The 18883-nt window shown below is 38.0% G+C and overlaps 1 protein-coding gene across 4 annotated transcripts in view; it reads right to left on the reverse strand.

Annotated features, from left to right (window-relative positions):
• BLOC1S5 (biogenesis of lysosomal organelles complex 1 subunit 5) overlaps positions 1 to 18883 on the reverse strand; it is an 89963-nt gene that overhangs the window by 70075 nt on the left and 1005 nt on the right. For all 4 annotated transcript variants that reach the window (XM_087437971.1, XM_087437969.1, XM_087437968.1 and 1 more), the window contains exon 2: positions 12184 to 12266. In XM_087437971.1, the coding sequence (XP_087294097.1) occupies positions 12184 to 12266 (83 nt within the window). The remainder of the gene's footprint in view (positions 1 to 12183; positions 12267 to 18883) is intronic.

Below are 18883 nucleotides of genomic sequence, written 5' to 3' on the forward strand. Positions count from 1 at the left end.
GATGGGTGGTAAACTTGATTGTAAGAAAATAATATTAGTTGTTACTGGGGTTTTTGTTTTGTTTTGAGACATTCTAATGGAGCAGCTGTGGCTGGATTTTTATTCTTTCTAATTTTTCCATAATAAAATATTAAAAACTCATACAAATACGTTGAGAGAGAACACAATAATGAACCCCCATGTATTCATCACCAAGCTTCAACAATTCTCAACTCATGGCTGGTTTTGTTACCTCTAGAACACTCCATACATCCCCCTGCCCATAATCCTAGATTCTTTTGAAGCAAATCCCAGGCAGTGTATCATTTCTACTATAAATATGTCAACGTCTATCTTTAAAAGACAAAGACTCCTTTCAAAAAAGATACAATACGACCACCTCTCTTCTCTCTTCTCTCTCTCACACACAGACTCAACAATAATTCTTTAATATCATTAAATATCAAGGTAGTGATACAATACGACCACCTCTCTTCTCTCTTCTCTCTCTCACACACAGACTCAACAATAATTCTTTAATATCATTAAATATCAAGGTAGTATTTGCATTCCCTCAAATGTTCCATAAATGTTTTTTATCCCCCAGTTTAAAACAAAATCTAAATAAGATTCATACATTGCAATTGGTTAATAAGTTTCTTAAATCTTTTTTAATCTATAGATTTCCCCTCCATCACTTTTTTTCCCCTTGCTTAACATATTCCTTTGTCTCCTCTTTCCTATAAATTAGTAGTTAGAATTGGAGGCGTGATCAGATTCAAGGTTTGTTTGGTTTTTTGTTTGTAAGAATATTTCAGAGGTGGGTTGTATACTTTCAAAAGGATGTTGGATTAGCAGGAATCCCTACTTTTATGAAGAGAAATTTCCCCTCATCAACTATTTGGTTACTCTGAGGAATGCTCATATATGAAAGTCACAATAAAATGATTATTTACCAGTTTTAAAAACAATGATTTGATTCCCCAGTATTCTCTAAAGGTTTTTGTTTATTTTTACATATTCCTATGACTCATAGATTCAAAAATATTTGAAGTTTTTCAATCCATTACAGTATTTCTCCTTACTGGTGCTTAAATTGTCCTATCTTTGTCCAGTGGGAGCCTACTCAGGTTGGCTCTGGAATGCTTTAGACAAAACTCTAGCGTTCCTTAGGAGCTTCTTTACTTTCTGATACGGCCTGATGCTCAAGGCTAATCTCATACATTTCCTGACCCAGATTTGGAATCGGCAGGTCCCTAAATACCAGTGGTTATCTAGAAATGGTACTTAGAGACTGAGCACTAGGGGTGCTCACTGCTACTGGGCTGGTCATTAATTCTAGGCCTTTCAGTGGACAAGGATAGGAAAGACGTATTTTTTTTTAAAAGAAAACATACATTTTAAGTTCATACTCATAGTCAAACTTAAATTCAGTACTATAGGTTTTTTTTTTTTAATTTTATTTATTCATTTATTTTTTCCCCCAAAGTCCCAGTAGATAGTTGTATGTCATAGCTGCACATCCTTCTAGTTGCTGTATGTGGGACACGGCCTCAACATGGCTGGAGAAGCGGTGCGTCGGTGCACGCCCGGGGTTCTGAACCCGGGCCGCCAGCAGCGGAGCGTGCGCACTTAACCGCTAAGCCACCGGGCCGGCCCTACTATAGGGTTTTTAATTACCCTCCTCTGTCTTACCTGTTTCTTTCCAGTTCTCAAAGCACCAACATAATCATTCAGTTGCTTTATCACTAATTCAGTCAAGTAACAATACTAATACTAGCATCAACAAAATGATTACTGAAAACACTGGAAGGTTTTCTGTTTTTTTTAAACTCTTTGTTCTGAAGGGATATTCCACTAGCAATGTACAAATTACTGTGTTTTAAAGTTACCTGGAACAATTTCTCTCTGCATTGGCAATGGCACCATCTGGAAACATACATTTGCTTTTTTATATTTTACTTGATTTTTAGGGATTGCTTCTTAAAATTTAATTTTTTTTTAAATTATGTAAAATATTTACATGGCTCCAAAACTACATCTCTAAAAAAATATATATATTCTAAAAAGACTAGCTTCTATCCCCATCCTTTGTATCCTATTCCCTCTATCACTCTCTCTTTAGGTAATTATTTAAAAATTTTTATCCTGCCATTATTTTAAGTATGAGGATATACATCCACATACCTCCATATATATTCATCTATGTATACACACATGCATATATAACATGTATATATATATATGTATGTGTAAGTGTGTATATATATATATTCCTTCTTAAACAGAAACACAATATATGGACTTTTCAAATTTCTCTAAGTCAAATTCATAAGCACACACACACTACGTATGTAATCCTTCTCTCTGTGGTCATGTGGTGTATTTGTTCTCTTTTTGGTGTATCTCTCAGAATTTAGAAAAGTGGGTGTTTTTGCTCTCATGGTTATGTTTATACTAATACTTTACATAATATCCTTGTTCTCCACTTTTTGGCTATTGCCTATTTGTTCCCTATAATAAGCAACATTAATATTAGCTTAATTAATTAATAAAGCTTTCTCTAGCTTTTCCCTCTCCCTCAGGTAGCAATCTGAATTTACTCCCAGTTAATATTTAGAAGGCAACAAGTGAGGATATTCTACTTTTCATATACCCTCCCCCCTCCTTCCATTTTCTGATAGATTGTATTTACACTGTCAGAACACAGAGCCACAGCATGTTATACTGTCTCCCTTATAACCACCGTTTAGTCTTACTTCTGTAAGTAAATGTATATTTAATGCTTACCAACTGTCGTTAGGTATAAGTCTCTCCCATCATTTTGGCTGTCTGAAACTCATTCTGTTGATTATATAATAGATTCCTCAGGAAAGGCTCATGTGAAAAATATTCCCCAAGTCTGTGCATGACCCTAACAGTGTATCTGTGGCCCCTACACCTGGGAGTCAGTTTGGCTAGATATAAAATCCCTGACTGTTACTCCATTGTCTTCTGGCATAAGACAGATAAATCTATTAACAATCGGATTTTCTTCCCTTAATAAAGGACTTAGCCATTTTGTTGGGATGCCCAAAGAATTTTTTTTTCTATAAAGTCCAACAGATTTATTAAAAAATGTCTCAGTGTTGGCTGTTCTGGGTTAATTTCCCTGAATGCAGTGTGAACTTCAATAAAATTTCAGTAGTATTTTTATTTCAGGAAAGTGTTCTTGAATTCTAGTTTTTACATTTGTTCTATTACATTGCTTTGACTTTCTTCTCCAGAAGCTCATTATCATGCATATATTGGATCTTCTGTATTTATCATCAATAACTACTCCTTTCTTTTGAATTCTTTTTATTTCTTTAGCCATGTCTTTTAAATTTTAAACTTTTCTATTTTCAGTTTCACTGGACTATCCATTGTGTTTATTCACTTTTGTGTTCCTTTTAGCTTAGTTTTCATCTCTGAAATAATTTTTAAAATTTTTTTCCCGAATTTTTTCACCTTACCTTTTATTTTTTCTATTTCTATTTTATTCAGTCATTTCTGAGTTTTTCTAATTCTGACTTAGACCATTCTTTCCTCACTTGTATAATTTTCTTAGGCTCCCTAAGCTCATTTAAAAATATTAGGCTATAGTTTTTATCTTTTTTGTGGTCATATCTTTCTTACTTTCATTGCCTTAAAGAAACTTATTCTGCACTTCATCCGCTAATAAATTTGTCCGGGATTTGACTCCTGCTTAGTTTTAACTGAAATTACTTTTCCTCTATTTTTAGAAAGGAGGGGCGGTCAGGATAGCCTTTCTAACTTCAAAGTTCTAGTACTCCCTTGTTTGCTGTTTCACAAAGTATTCAATTTCCTATAGTTTCTCCACAGTGCAGGGCCTTGTTCTGGAAGGGCGTTTTGGTCTGTGAGTTTCACAAACTGCTCCAGCTCCATTAGTCTTTCCAATTCATAAGTTGGGGCCTGTGAAGTCGCCTCCCAATTTCTGCTGCTGCTCTCAGAACGGCCCATCAAGCTTTCCAAAGACACTGATGGTAATTTTGAGGTTTTTCTAGCACTCGAGGCTTCACAGCACCCTCTGCCTTCCCTCCTCTTCCTCCTGCAGTTTCTGACACCACAAAGCCTTTTAGCTGTTGGTGATTTGGTCATTTGGTACTTTGGGGATATCTTGTCCCCCAATTTTATTAAATGGATGTTGCTTTGTTTTACTATCCTAGTTGCTCTGTTTTTATAGACAGATTCAAAGAGAAAAAAAAAACTATGCCACAGATGCTGCCATCTTCTCCAGATGGCATTGGAATTTGGAAGAATCAAGAATGGGGAGAGTATTTCATTCCTTCTGGTAATTTCTTTATTAGGATGCAAAGAATGGTCTCTCAATTCAAATACAAAGACAACAAAGAAGAGAGAGGGGAGTTCTGCAGCTCCATTCAGAGTACAGGTCTTACTCTGAGGTCCATGGATGGGCTCTGGAGTTCCAGAATCCTCTTGAAATTGTACTCAAAATGAATATATATGTCCTCTATGCATTTTTATTGGGGGAAAAAATTCTCCAAGGAGTCCATGACCTACTAAAGTTAAAAACCACTTATTTAAAGTTTGTAGCAGGCAAACTGGTAGTCACACATTGTAGTAAGTGAATTTGTAGCCTCACCTCTCTAACAGCCCATTAATGACAATAATGGCCGATAATAACAAATAGGCCCAATGACAGTGTTACACAAGAGAGGATGTTAGAAATAGTCACTGCCCTTAAACTTACCATCTGGTATGTGCTTGTTTTTATGTTGATATTTTTGACTCAGGTGTACTGTTACCCCCATTACAAAAGGAACACAATAACCTAACATCTGTTTGTGCACGCATATTATTTCTGAGGTGAAAATTCTCAGAACAAAGCTCAGTGCTAATGAAAAATTATTTAAAATTTTCTTTCACACACAACTGGTCAGTCCCAAAGGATTTAAAACCATACTGCATATACATACATTTATTACATTATATGGAACAGACTTTACCCTAATATTTAATAATCTGACAGTTCCTCTAATAATCTAACTAAAAATGAGAGATCAGGATGTCAAGTGAAATTCTAGTTTGTCCTGCCTTTTAAAGGATTTTTCTATGGATCAATTCAACCCACATTCAAACTCATCAACACAATCCCTCTCAACTCCTCTAATTACTGTACTTATTTGAACAGGGTTTTTTTTGCCTCTAATTTTAATAATCATTTCCTCCATTTTTTTCCTACCTTGCTAACATCTATTTTTCTTTCTCAGCTCAAACATCATTCCCTTTATGAAAATGTCCCTCCCAGCTCTGGTGGGAGTTGCTTCCTCCTCTGAGATCTCAAGTACTTTGTGCTTATTTTATCATAATAATTCCACCATTAAAATTCTTTGTTTATATGTCTTTCTTCTCCCTAGACTGTAAGCTTCCTGAAGATAGAGACTGTTACTTATTTATTTTTACATATCTAGTATGACAGATAGTTCTGGACCCATTCTCCTTGTCTTTCTTCCTATCAACACCCAAATATTATTTGGAGTGGTCAATGTGCCTGTAACGGAGACTGCTAGCTGTTTCCCACCTGCCTTCCATTGTGCTACACGAAATGCAGATGTCACGGTTGGAGCTCCCAAAGCCACCTTGTGACAAGGATGAGAGCAACACCCCAGGGTGGGAGAAGGAAGAGTTGGAAGAAAAAGCTGACACCACAGAGCTACCATACTATCCTAGGCTCTGGGTATTGTGAGAGAAACATACACTTGTTAAAGCCGCTATTTTTCAGGTATCTGTTACTAGTAACTAACCACATTCTGTACTGATATACCTAGGTACTCAATAACTATTCAATAAAGCATTCAAAGAGTGAATGAAATAAGGAACTTGCTGAAAATGAAATAAGGAACTTGTACGGACTGTACATCCCACAAGCACTTCATAAATGCTGACTAGCGTGGGTCTCTCCTCTGTTGCACACGAGAGAGGCCATGGCATCTCCTCTAAGGAGAGAAAGACAACGGCGCAGAAGACAAGGCCTCTACCTGCTGACACTACCAGATTGACGCTCACTGAAAGGGCCCACTGGATCTCTGTTCATAATGTTCACTGAGATCAAGGGAATAAAAGATTTGTATAAAGTCGGGAGAAAGACAGTCACCGTCCAGAAATACTAAGAAACACAAAAAGAGAGCTTAAAATATTATAACAGAACTTCGATAATTTAAGTAATGCTGCCACCATGTGGCACTTACTCACTTCTTTTAGAAATAAAATTTTATAAAGAAAAAGATTATTGTTGCCATGTGCATTAACTTTTTAAAATATATAAACAACTTTAGTTTTAAATACTAGCCAGTAAATAGAGTGAACTATATTTAAATGGTATAGAGAAGATAAAACTTGTAGGAAATACTGATTGCATTGCCTCACCATTCTTTTCTGTCCAACCATGCAATTTAGGAATGAAGACCACTTTTATTAATTGGAGAATGTTATTATTTGGACCAAGATAGAAAAGAATTGTAAATAATGCAGATATCTACCTATTTAGATTCAAATCTAAAGTCTCTAATACGCTTTCAGCTTTTCTCTTCTAATTTGAGGGGAAATGTTAGAATATAATACACAGAAAAGGAAGTTGAGCCTGATGTACAGGAAAGTTTCCATGCTACACTAAACCCTCAGGAACACCAACTGGGGAGGCCATTGTGTCAAAAGACAGGATCAAGTACTTTTCAAGAAAAGGAGTTATATAACATTTAGTTGAAGATAATTCAAACTTAGCTGACAAAATATTTTCGAGCCCTTCAGAGACTATTCTTCAACCACAATATGAGAATGCCTTGCTTCACGAAGGGCAGGTCTGTGTCTGTCTTAGTCACCAATATAGCATTGGTTCCTGACATTATATAATAAGCTCGAGCTCTTGTCCTGCTCAAGACATTTATATAAGCTTGTATCTATCATACTCGGTGTGAAAATTTTATTCTTTAAATTAAGAATACCATCCCATTTACAATTGCAACAAAAAGAATAAAATACCTAGGAATAAACTTAACAAAAGAGGTGAAAGATCTGTATACTGAAAACTATAAAACATTTCTGAAAGAAATTGAAGAAGACACAAAGAAATGGAAAGATATTCCGTGCTCTTGGACTGGAAGAATTAACATAGTTAAGATGTCCATACTTCCTAAAGCCATCTATAGATTCAATGCAATCCCTATCAAAGTTCCAACAACATTTTTCACAGAAATAGAACAAAGAATCCTAAAATTTATATGGAACAACAAAAGACCCCGAATAGCTAAAGGAATCCTGAGAAAAAAGAACAAAGCTGGAGGTATCACACTCCCTGATTTCCCTATACTACAAAGCTATAGTAACCAAAACTGCATGGTACTGGCACAAAAACAGACACACAGATCAATGGAATAGAATCGAAAGCCCAGAAATAAACCCACACAACTATGGACAGCTAATCTTTGACAAAGGAGCCAAGAACATACAATGGGGAAAAGAAAGTCTCTTCAACAAATGGTGTTGGGAAAACTGGATAGCCACATGCAAAAAAATGAAAGTAGACCCTTACCTTACACCATACACAAAAATTAGCTGCAAATGGATTAAAGACTTGAATGTAAGAACTGAAACTGTGAAACTTCTAGAAGAAAACATAGGCAGTAAGCTCTTCGACATTGGTCTTAGCAACATCTTTTCAAACACCATGTCTGACTGGGCAAGAGAAACAATAGAAAAAATAAACAAATGGGACTAATCAAACTAAAAAGCTTCTGCACAGCAAAGGAAACCATCAACAAAACGAAAAGACAACCTAACAACTGGGAGAGGATATTTGCAAACCATACATCTGATAAGGGCTTAATCTCCAAAATATATAAAGAACTCATGCATCTCAACAACAAAAAAACTAACAACCCAATTAAAAAATGGGCAAAAGACCTGAACAGACATTTCTCCAAAGAAGATATACAGATGGCCAACAGACACATGAAAAGATGTTCAAAATCACTATCAGGGAAATGCAAATCAAAACTACAATGAGATATCACTTCACGCCCGTCAGAATGGCTATAATTAACAAGACAGGAAACAACATGTGTTGGAGAGGATGTGGAGAGAAGGGAACTCTCATACACTGCTGGTGGGAATGCAAACTGGTGCAGCCACTATGGAAAACAGTATGGAGATTCCTCAAAAAATCAAGGATAGAACTAACATGATCCAACTATTCCACTGCTGGGTATTTATCCAAAGAACTTGAAAACACCAATTTGTAAAGGTACATGCACGCCTGTGTTCATTGCAGCGTTATTCACAATAGCCAAGACTTGGAAGCAACCTAAGTGCCCATCAAGGGACGAATGGATAAAGAAGATGTGGTATATATACACAATGGAATACTACTCAGCCATAAGAAACGATGAAATCCAGCCATTTGTGACAACATGGATGGACATTGAGGGTATAATGCAAAGTGAACTAAGTCAGAGGGAGAAGGTCAAATATCGTATGATTTCCTTCATTAAGCAGTAGATAATAACAACAATAAACAAACACATAGGGACAGAGATTGGATTGGTGGTTACCAGAGGGGAAGGGGGGAGGGAGGAGGGTGAAAGGGATAATTCGGTACATGTGTGTGGTGATGGGTTGTAATTAGTATTTTGGTGGTGAACATGATGTAATCTATGCAGAAATAGAAGTATAATGATGTACACCTGAAATTTTTCCAATGTTATAAACCAATGTTACTGCAATAAACAAAAAATTAAAAAAAAAAATTTTATTCTTTAGTAAACATTTTCCTAAGATAATGTCATTTGCTTAGCAAATCCCTATCTTCCCTAAAAATATTAAAAATTGAACCCAGATTCAAATTATTGCAAATTCTCAATTAATACATTTTATTTGATTGTACTTGCTACCATCTCTCTCTTAATAATAAGTTACCGACACTTGTCTAACACCTATACACCAAGGATTTTTTAAAATGATATGTCATTTAATACTCACAAAAACTCTACAGCATATATTATTGTTCCCATTTTTAAAATGAGGAAACTAAGCCTTAGTAAAGCAAGTAATCATAGCTAGTAAGAGGGGTGCCAGGATTTGAACCCAGATATGTCAAGCTCCAAGGCCCACGTTCTATCTACTCTCCAATACAGCCTCCTCTCCACAAAGATCTTGGAGGGTTTAACAATGCGGACTGCAGGTAATTCCTCTCCTCTCAGACAAATGCCCATCTTCTCTTGGCAACTATCTTCTATCCCAGTTAAAAGAGGTGTAGGCTTCAAGAGGAAGAGAGCCAACATTTATGTAACACTTCTTTCATCTTCCATTCAAGACTCAGTTTCACTTGTATAGTCCTTTCACAGAAACCATTCACGTTATTTAAAGATATACCGATATACATAAAAGGACACTTGTATTCCAGGGATAATTCAGCCACTAACTAGCTGTATGATTTTTCACACATTGCGTTCCATCTCTGGGCTCAGTTTCTATGAAGTGAGGGGGTTGGATTAGAGAATCCATCTTAATTCTAAAATTCTATGCTTCTTTTAATATAAAGTAGATCTTTAAAAGTATATTTACAATTTTTTTTAATAAAAACTATTCAGTATTTCAAATTAACCAGACCGGCAAAAAAAGGACGACTTATGAAAAAGATGACTTATGACATCACTGGAGGTCACAAAACCTAAGTTTTAGTTGAAGCTCTGTTACTTGTTCTTTTGAATCATATTAAGCACCTACAATGCATCAGACATTGGTTTAGGCATTTTGAAGACAACAGAGAATAAGAAAGATAAGTCCCTACTCTCACGGTGCCTATATTCTAACAAAGGAATTCAGGTCATAAACAAGTAAATGATAAGAAAAATATCAGGTAGTTACAAGAGTTTATGTTAGGTAGAATTCTAATGTGGCCTCCGAGATCTCCACCCCTAGTGTACACACACCTTTCCTCAGTTATTCAATCAAACTCTAATTTAGGTGCTGCTGTTTAGATATTCTGCAGATACATTAAGGTCCCAAATCAACTGACTTTAAGAAAGGGAGATTATCCTTAGTGGGCCTGACTTAATCAAGTGAGTCCTTAACAGGACTGGGCTCTTCTTGGCAAGCATGAGAGGAATTCTACATGAAGGAGACTCGGTTTATGATTTTGAAGATGGAAGGGGCCAGGTGGCAAGGAATGCGAGTAGCCTCTAGGAGCTGAGAGGGGCCCTGGCTGATAGCAAACAAAGAAATGGGAACGTCGTTCTACTGCGGCAAGGAACTGAGTCCTGCCACCATCATGTGAATGAGGAAGAGGACTCCGAGCCCCAAGTAAGAACAAAGTCTGGCCAACACCTTGAGGTGTTAGGCTTGAGAGACGGAGCAGAGAACACAGTCATGCCACGTCCAGACTTCATTCTCACTAAGGGATTGGTAATAATCTTTATATAGCATGATAAAGGAATGGTCTCTGGATGATTTTCTGTGTGTTCCACTACTCTTATCCCACAACAACAGTAATCATGATGAAGACAGCTAACAGTTAGTTATTCCTAGGAATGAGCTCCTACTCTAAGATACACACAGACAGACACACGTGCGGGTGTACATGCACACACACACCTTTATTTTTTTATTTTTGGTGAGGAAGATTGGCCCTGAGCTAACATCTGTTGCCAATCTTCCTCTTTTTGATTGAGCAAGATTGTCACTGAGCTAACATCTGTGCCAGTCTTCCTCTATTTTGTACGTGGGACGCCACCACAGCATGGCTTGATGAGCAGTGTGTAGGTCTGCGCCCAGGATCCGAACCCCAGGCTGCCGAAGCGGAGTGTGTGAACTTAACCACTACAACACCCAGCCAGCTCCCCCAACACCTTTAATCTTCACAACAACACTATGAGGTAGGTATTACGCAGATTTTGAGTAACAGCATCTGTTGAACCCAGAAATAGTATCTAATGTTGCAGCTCTGTCCCTCTATCTTGAGCACTCTGTATGTACCAGGCTTTCTGTAGTTTTAAAGTGTTTATGAAAACAATTTGACAGATTTAGACTTCCTGCTTGGTTGGAGTCTCATTTGAAAATAGAACCCCAGGGCCGGCCCGGTGGCGCAAGCAGTTAAGTGCATGCACTCCGCTGCGGCGGCCCGGGGTTCGCCGGTTCGGATCCTGGGTGCGTACAGACGCACTGCTTGGCAAGCCATGCTGTGGCAGCGTTCCATATAAAGTGGAGGAAGATGGGCATGGATGTTAGCCCAGGGCCAGTCTTCCTCAGCAAAAAAAAAAAAAAAAAAAAAAAAGAGGAGGATTGGCAGATGTTAGCACAGGGCTGATTTCCTCACACACACAAAAAAGAAAATAGAACCCCAACTTCCACAGAATCACAAAATTGTTTGTGTAACACCATTTACCATTTATCCCACAGTAGCTTGGGATGTTACTGTTTAATGCACAATGAGCCAATACATGTGCAAAACAACAGTAATATGAAACAGGATGGCAGGCTGGTGCATCAGAACTGCTGGAACATAGCATGCAAGGTGGGGTGGCAGATGGTAAAGCCAGAAAGCTAGGGGCCAGGTCACAGACAGATGCTTGGACTTGATCCTGTAGATAGCAAATATTATCAAAGGGTTTCAAAAAATGTAATAATGTCAGAGCATTCTGGCAGCAGGGTAAAGACTAGATTTGACTGAGTTGATAAAGCAGGCACACAAGTCAGAAGGGATAGAGATTTATGAGGTAACATCTAGAAGAATCGGTCACTGAATGTGGGCCCTAATTGCCAAAGATGATTCTCATGTTTTAACGTGAGTGCTGTAGGTGAGTGCTGATGCTCCCACTGAGAAAAAAACATAGAAAATGGATCTGGAAAATCTCGACCCACTAATCTTTAAAAGCTTTTTCACTATATCTGATTTTATAAATAAAAAAACTGAAGTCGACAGACACTAAATACACCCGAGTAGGCACCAGAACTTGAGCCCAAGTCTCCTGCTGCCTAGTCTTATGCTCCTTCCATTAATGGTAATGCCTTTTAATAAGTTTTACTTTGTATATTTTATGAACACATGAATGGACATCAGAGATTTTAAAACTAGAGAACTTCTCTTCCACATATTAACATGCTAACAATTAGGGCAGTATTTTTACAAAACAAGTTTTAAATACTCACTTCAAATTCTTTCACAAAATAACGAGTTTCACCTTGAATAACTGGTCTGTGATCTAAAAGCCTTGAATGAATTTCTCCAAGATCTGTAAAGACAAAATGAAATTCAACATTAATCCAGGCTAAATGACACAATCTCTAGCTTGTTTTATTCTTCCCATTTCCCATGAATATTTGAAGGTTAAAATCTAGTTTATGGGCCGGCTCGGTGGCGTAGTGGTTAAGTTTGCTTGCTCTGCTTCAGCAGCCCAGGGTTCACACGTTCAGATGTCTGGCACGGACCTACTCACCGTTTACAAGCCATGCTGTGGCAGGCGTCCCACATATAAAGTAGAGGAAGATGGGCACGGATGTTAGCCCAGGGCCAATTTTCCTCAGCAAAAAGAGGAGGATTGGCAACAGATGTTAGCTCAGAGCTAATCTTCCTCACACACACACAAAAAATCTAGTTTAGACTATGGATAAAGACAAAAATCTCACCCATCAGCAGTAAATTAATCCAAGTACTTTTGAGAGCAATTGGGCAATATCTAATAAAGTTAAAGACATATATACCTAGCAATTTCAAACCTAGGTAGGTACCCTAGAAAAACTCTCATGCAAATGAAAGAGACATTTATAATTGTTTACTACAGCATGAGAGTAATGTCAAAAAGAAACAACCTAGGGCTGGCCCCGTGGCTTAGTGGTTAAGTGCGCGTGCTCCGCTGCTGGCGGCCCGGGGTTCGGATCCCGGGCGCGCACCGATGCACCACTTCTCCAGCCATGCTGAGGCCGTGTCCCACATATAGCAACTAGAAGGATGTGCAGCTATGACCTACAACTATCTACTGGGGCTTTGGGGGAAAAATAAATAAACAAATTAAAAAATTAGAAAAAAAAAAAAAAAAAGAAACAACCTCAACAAACTCATACGATGGAATACCATAAATCAGAACGTAAAAATGAACACACTAGAGTTAGATTTATTAACATGGATAAATTCCATAAATATAATGTTGAACAAAAAAGCAAGTTTCAGAAGGATAAAGCCATTTATATAAACTTTAAAAATATGCAAAATGGGGCTGGCATAGTGGTTAAGTTCAGCGTGCTCTGCTTCAGCAGCCCAGGTTCGCAGGTTCAGATCCTAGGCGCAGACCTACACCACTCATTAAACCATGCTGTGGTGGCGACCCACATACAAAACAGAGGAAGACTGGCACAAATGTTAGCTCAGGGCCAATCTTCTCCAAGCAAAAGGAGGAAGATTGCCAACAGATGTTAGCTCAGGGCGAATCTTACTCAGCAAAAAAGTACAAAATGACACTTCCTTTGAGGCACATACAGAAGCAAGAAAACTATAAAGAAATGCATGAGAACAATAAACACCAAATTCAAGACAGTAGTTACCTGTAGAGAGGAGGGAGAGCAATGCAATTAGAGCAAAGTACACAGTGGGCTTTTAATGTTCATTCTAAGTTTCTATGCTTTTTTTTTTTTTTTTTTTTTTGTGAGGAAGATCAGCCCTGAGCTAACATCCATGCCAATCCTCCTCTTCTTGCTGAGGAAGACCGGCCCTGGGCTAACATCTGTGCCCATCTTCCTCCACTTTATATGGGATGCCATCATAACATGGCCTGACAAGTGGTACATCGGTGCGCACCTGGGATCCGAACCTGGGCTGCCAGCAGCAGAGCGCGTGCACTTAACCGCTATGCCACGGGGCCGGCCCCTATGCTTTTTGATAAGTCTGAAAAAGTCATAATTAAGGGAAAAAAGTTCTGAATTTTAACTGTTTTTTGTGAGTCACTCTCTTCATTCTACTTAGTAATAACTATATAGTTGAAGAAGTTAACCTCAAAATTCCTGGAGAAATTAAATCTCCAAATAAGAACATGTACCATTCATGTTCATTCATTGGTATAATCTGTTCCTCAAATTTTTTATTTTTGCAGACATGCAATGGGGCACATTTCAATTCTCTATTTTCATGAGTTTTATTAGGATACACCTTGGGAAGTATGCCAAGTAAAAAAAATAGAAGTATTACTTTTGCTTAAATCCTTCAATGGTTCATTACCCAGAACATTTCTATAAGAAGATAATAGGAGTTTATTTAAAAAGAAAAAAAAGAGCTATGCTTAGCTAAGTTTGGGAAACGGATAAAATCTGGTTAGACAGACAGGTTCCTTTACCTCAGATCTTCTGGGAGCCTATAGTATATTAACACAAACTATGAATGCCCAAGTGAGGGCTACAATATGCAGAAATTTATAGACCTTATTTGACAAGAGAACTTACTTTGCAAAGAATATCTATTCACATCTCAAGGAATACCAGTGTCTTTGAAATGTAACTGGCTAACAGGCTAAAGTCTGAGCCTTCTAGAAGCCACATAAGGTCCTCCATCGTCTGGCTTCAGTCTCATCTCCCCACATGGCAGCAATTCTGAACTACCTGCAGTTTTCCAAACACACCAGGCTGCCTCATGCATCCTGACCGCAGTTCCTGCTACGGTCACCACCTGGAACCCTTCCCCAACTACCTACCCTGCTCTTCCTTCAAAACTGCTCAGACACCAAACTTCCCCGAAATTTTCATTTATTTTATCTAGCTTCCTCCTAGGTCTCAAGAAGTGCCCCTACTTTATGCTCCCAAAGCACCTCAGGCATATACTTCTATCAAACCACTGTCCTGAAATTATATCTCTCCTCCAATGAGTATCCAAGAGACCAAATTATTTATATTATCCACAGAGGATATACGAGTTAAGATGTATGTTTCTATATGACTGAGAAGCCATTAAGCTTTGTTGATTTGGGGAGATCTGCTTCTGTGGCATGATATAATGGAAATTTACTTAGCCTTTGGAGAGATAATTCAATTCTGTTTAGAAGCAGATAATGATCACTTCTAAACCCCCGACTATGCTCCAAAATTTAAGTGTAAAGATTTAAGGAAAAAAAGATTCTGAAATAGATATTACCATAGAAATTAAGCCACTAACTAGTTTTTTATAACATCACAACAACAAAACAAGCACATTAAAATAATTCAGAATTTGTAGGAGTTCCAAGGATTACAAATAAATTTCTAAGTTTATTTTTTGATTTGATTTTATTTTTTTTGTGTGAGGAAGATCAGCCCTGAGCTAACATCCATGCCAATCCTCCTCTTTTTGCTGAGGAAGACCGGCCCTGAGCTAACATCTATTGCCAATCCTCCTCCTCTTTTTTTTTTTTCCCCTTTTTCTCCCCAAAGCCCCGGTAGATAGTTGTACGTCATAGCTGCACATCCTGCTAGTTGCTGTATGTGGGATGCCGCCTCAGCATGGCCGGACAAGCGGTGCGTCGGTGTGCGCCCGGGATCCGAACCCCGGGCCGCCAGCAGCGGAGCGTGCACACTTAACTGCTAAGCCATGGGGCCGGCCCCTCTAAGTTTAATAATGTAAATGTAAGCTACAGATTTTCACATAAGTCCCACTCTAGCCCTGCTACATGCAAAGCCTTCTTTTGTTGTCTGATATACAAGATAAAAGATGCCAAATTTTGTTCTCCAAAAGTTCATTCTCTAATGTGGGAGTTGGACAAATGTCCCCTCACACAAAAAATAGAGATAAGCACTTTAATAGAAGGTCAATATGCTATGGGACTATGGAACAAGGAGAAACACAGTAAATCGCAGATCTCTCAAGCTCTAAGAAAAGGAAAATTTTTTTCCCTGGCCTTGAATTTGGAGGATGTAACATGTGATCTTTGCATATCATAGGGAACAACTTACTGCATCAGCAATTTTTCTTGGTAACACCCATAGCATCACCATACAGATGTTATTTTTCCTCACTACTTCTCAGATCCATCCCCTTTTCCATCCTGGCTTGTCTCATGTGAACTATTCCAACAGAGCTAGTCACACCTCTCTATAACCCACTCCATATGGAGTCAGTTCTCGTTATTTGCAGTAGTTATGTTTATAAAGTTGCCTCCAACATTGAACTAGCAAATACTGAACTGTTGCTCCTAGAGGAAATAGAGGGTTAGGTTCCTGCAAGCCTCTGGTCACATTTTTGTTAATCAAAACACCCTTTGTGTCACAAAGGTTTCTTTACCAACATCCTGGTAAAAAATGCCAGTCTAAGTGTTGGAAATCTGCTCTTCCAATAACACTGTTTCCTGTAGAACACTTAGTAGGTATTTTTAAAGCTCTTCCACAGCCTCCTGATCTGCAGAACCTGCTTTACATGCAAGTTTAACATTTTTCACACTGTACTACCTTCGAAAGTGCCAGCCAGCACTAGCCCAGAGGGTTTAACATTCTCCTGACCCTTGGTAACTGATCACAAACTTTGGCTTTCAGCTTCACAACAATGCTGTCCACTATACTTTCTTTACTGGTCATCATCTCATGAATCCACAAATTTAACTGCTTTTCCATTGCTTCATCACACACTATAAATGTCACTTTGATACTTTCCGGAGTGGCCTCACATACAGATCAATTAATTTCCTTCCTTTTTCTGGATTGTTGTTTAACATTGAACATGAACTATGAAGCAGACAGCACTGTAACTCATGCCTGAAAGAAACTTCTAATACAGGTATTTTCTCCGTAAGGCATAACACAGCCTTCCTGCGCTTAGGAACACTTCAGCACTACACTTGGGGACCATTTTAAACAGTGAAATCACCAATAAAAAGCACAAAAATGCAAAATATGTGGCACCAAATAGAAAGCAAAAACGACACTTGTTTCCAGTATGAGAGCTAAAACAAAAAGCAGAATGTTGTCTTGTTCAATCTCAGCTAGGAATGTGTGCACAGGGAGACTCAAATCTCTGTGCATGTCAGAATGACCTTGAAATCACCACCAATGTTGATTGTGGAATTACAAATTCATTTGAGCAAGTAGGCAAATTCACAAATACACAATCCACAAGATGAGGATCGACTATTAACTGCCTGAATGCTCCATTTAAAATACAAATCTAACCACGTGACTCTCGTACTTATAATTGTGGGATATTTTCCTGCCATTCAAGAGAAAGTCCAATCTCCTTAAAAAGGCAAGAAGTCTTCTATGGTCTGATTTCCACCAAACTCTACCTCTCTCAGAGTCACACTGTGGCAATACGTGTAGTTTCCCAAAAATACCATGCTGTTTCAGGCCTCCACGCCTAGGCTCATGCTGGTCCAAACTAAGTCCAAAGTACTCTTGCCCTCTTTTCTTAACTGCTAACACTTTATTCTTCAAGACCCAGATCAGACACTCCATCCTCCAGGAAGTACCTCCTGTCTCCCAGTCCCTACCTCCTAACACCCACCCATGGGTCAGAAACCCTCAAAGACCCAGGGCATAAGTATTGAAATCATTTACTTGTATGTTTCCCTTTCACTAGACTCTGGCAATAAAATTCAACAAATATCTGTTTACAACTGATGGTCTTCAAATAAGACGAACTAAAAATGGATTTTCAGAATGATGAGTGAATGGTTCCATAAAAAAAGCCAAGGAAGTTCTAGACATATTTTCAATTACAACTCAATTTTGGATTAACTTGAAAAACTTCCCATGAATTATCTTTTTTAAAGAAAGTACTACATCAAAATCAAAAACTTCTGTGCATCAAAGGATACAATCAACAGAGTGAAAAGGCAACCTACGGAATGGGTGAAAACATAAGCAAATCATGCATGTGAAAAGGGGTTAATATCAAGAACATATAAAGAACTCCTACAACTCAACAACATCAAAAAACAAACTACCTGATTAAAAAATTGGCAAAGGACTTGAATATACATTTCTCCAAAGATGATATACAAATGGCCAATAAGTACATAAAAAGATGCTCCACATCACTCATCACTAGAGAAATGCAAATCAAAACTACAAAATACTACCTTATACCCATTAGGAGGGCCACTACCAAAGAAACAGAAAATAGCAAGTGTTGGTGAGGATGTGGAGAAATTGGAACCCTTGTGCACTGTTAGTGAGAATGTAAAATAGCACAGCCACTATGGAAAACAGTATGGCGATTGCTCAAAAAATTAAAAATAGAACTACCATTTGATCCAGCAATTCTAGTTCTGGGTATATACTCAAAAGAATTGAAAGCAGGAACTCAAAGCAGATATTTGCATATCCACGCTCATAGCAGCATTATCCACAATAACCAAAAGGTGGAAGCAACTCAAGTGTTCATCCACAGATGAATGGATACACAAAATGTGGTATATACACACAACAGAACATCATTTAGCTTTAAAAAGGAAATTCTGACACATGCTACAACATGGATGCACCTTGAGGACATTATGCTAAGTGAAATAAGCCAATCATAAAAGGACAAATACTGTGTAATTTTATTTATATGAAGTACCTAGAGTAGCCACATTCAGAGAGAAGTAGAAGGGTGGTTGCTAGAGGCTGGAGGAGAAGGAGAGGATGGGGAGTTAGTATTTAATTGGTAAGAGTTTCAGTTTGGGAAGATGAGAAAATTATGGAGATGGATGGTGCTAATGGTTGCACAACAATGTGAATGTACTAATACCAATGAACTGGACATTTAAAAATGGTTAAGATAAATTTTATGTTACATGTATTTTACCACAATTAAAAAAAAATTTTGGTAGTTAGTTCACTAAGATTGCACACATAAACAACTATAATTTAGCCCTAGCACCCATGCACCACTCCCAAACTCCTAATTAGATTCAAGAGT

Source organism: Ceratotherium simum, chromosome 13, assembly GCF_057802395.1.
Source record: "Ceratotherium simum simum isolate JZ-2026a chromosome 13, ASM5780239v1, whole genome shotgun sequence".
In the NCBI taxonomy this organism is placed as follows: domain Eukaryota; kingdom Metazoa; phylum Chordata; class Mammalia; order Perissodactyla; family Rhinocerotidae; genus Ceratotherium; species Ceratotherium simum.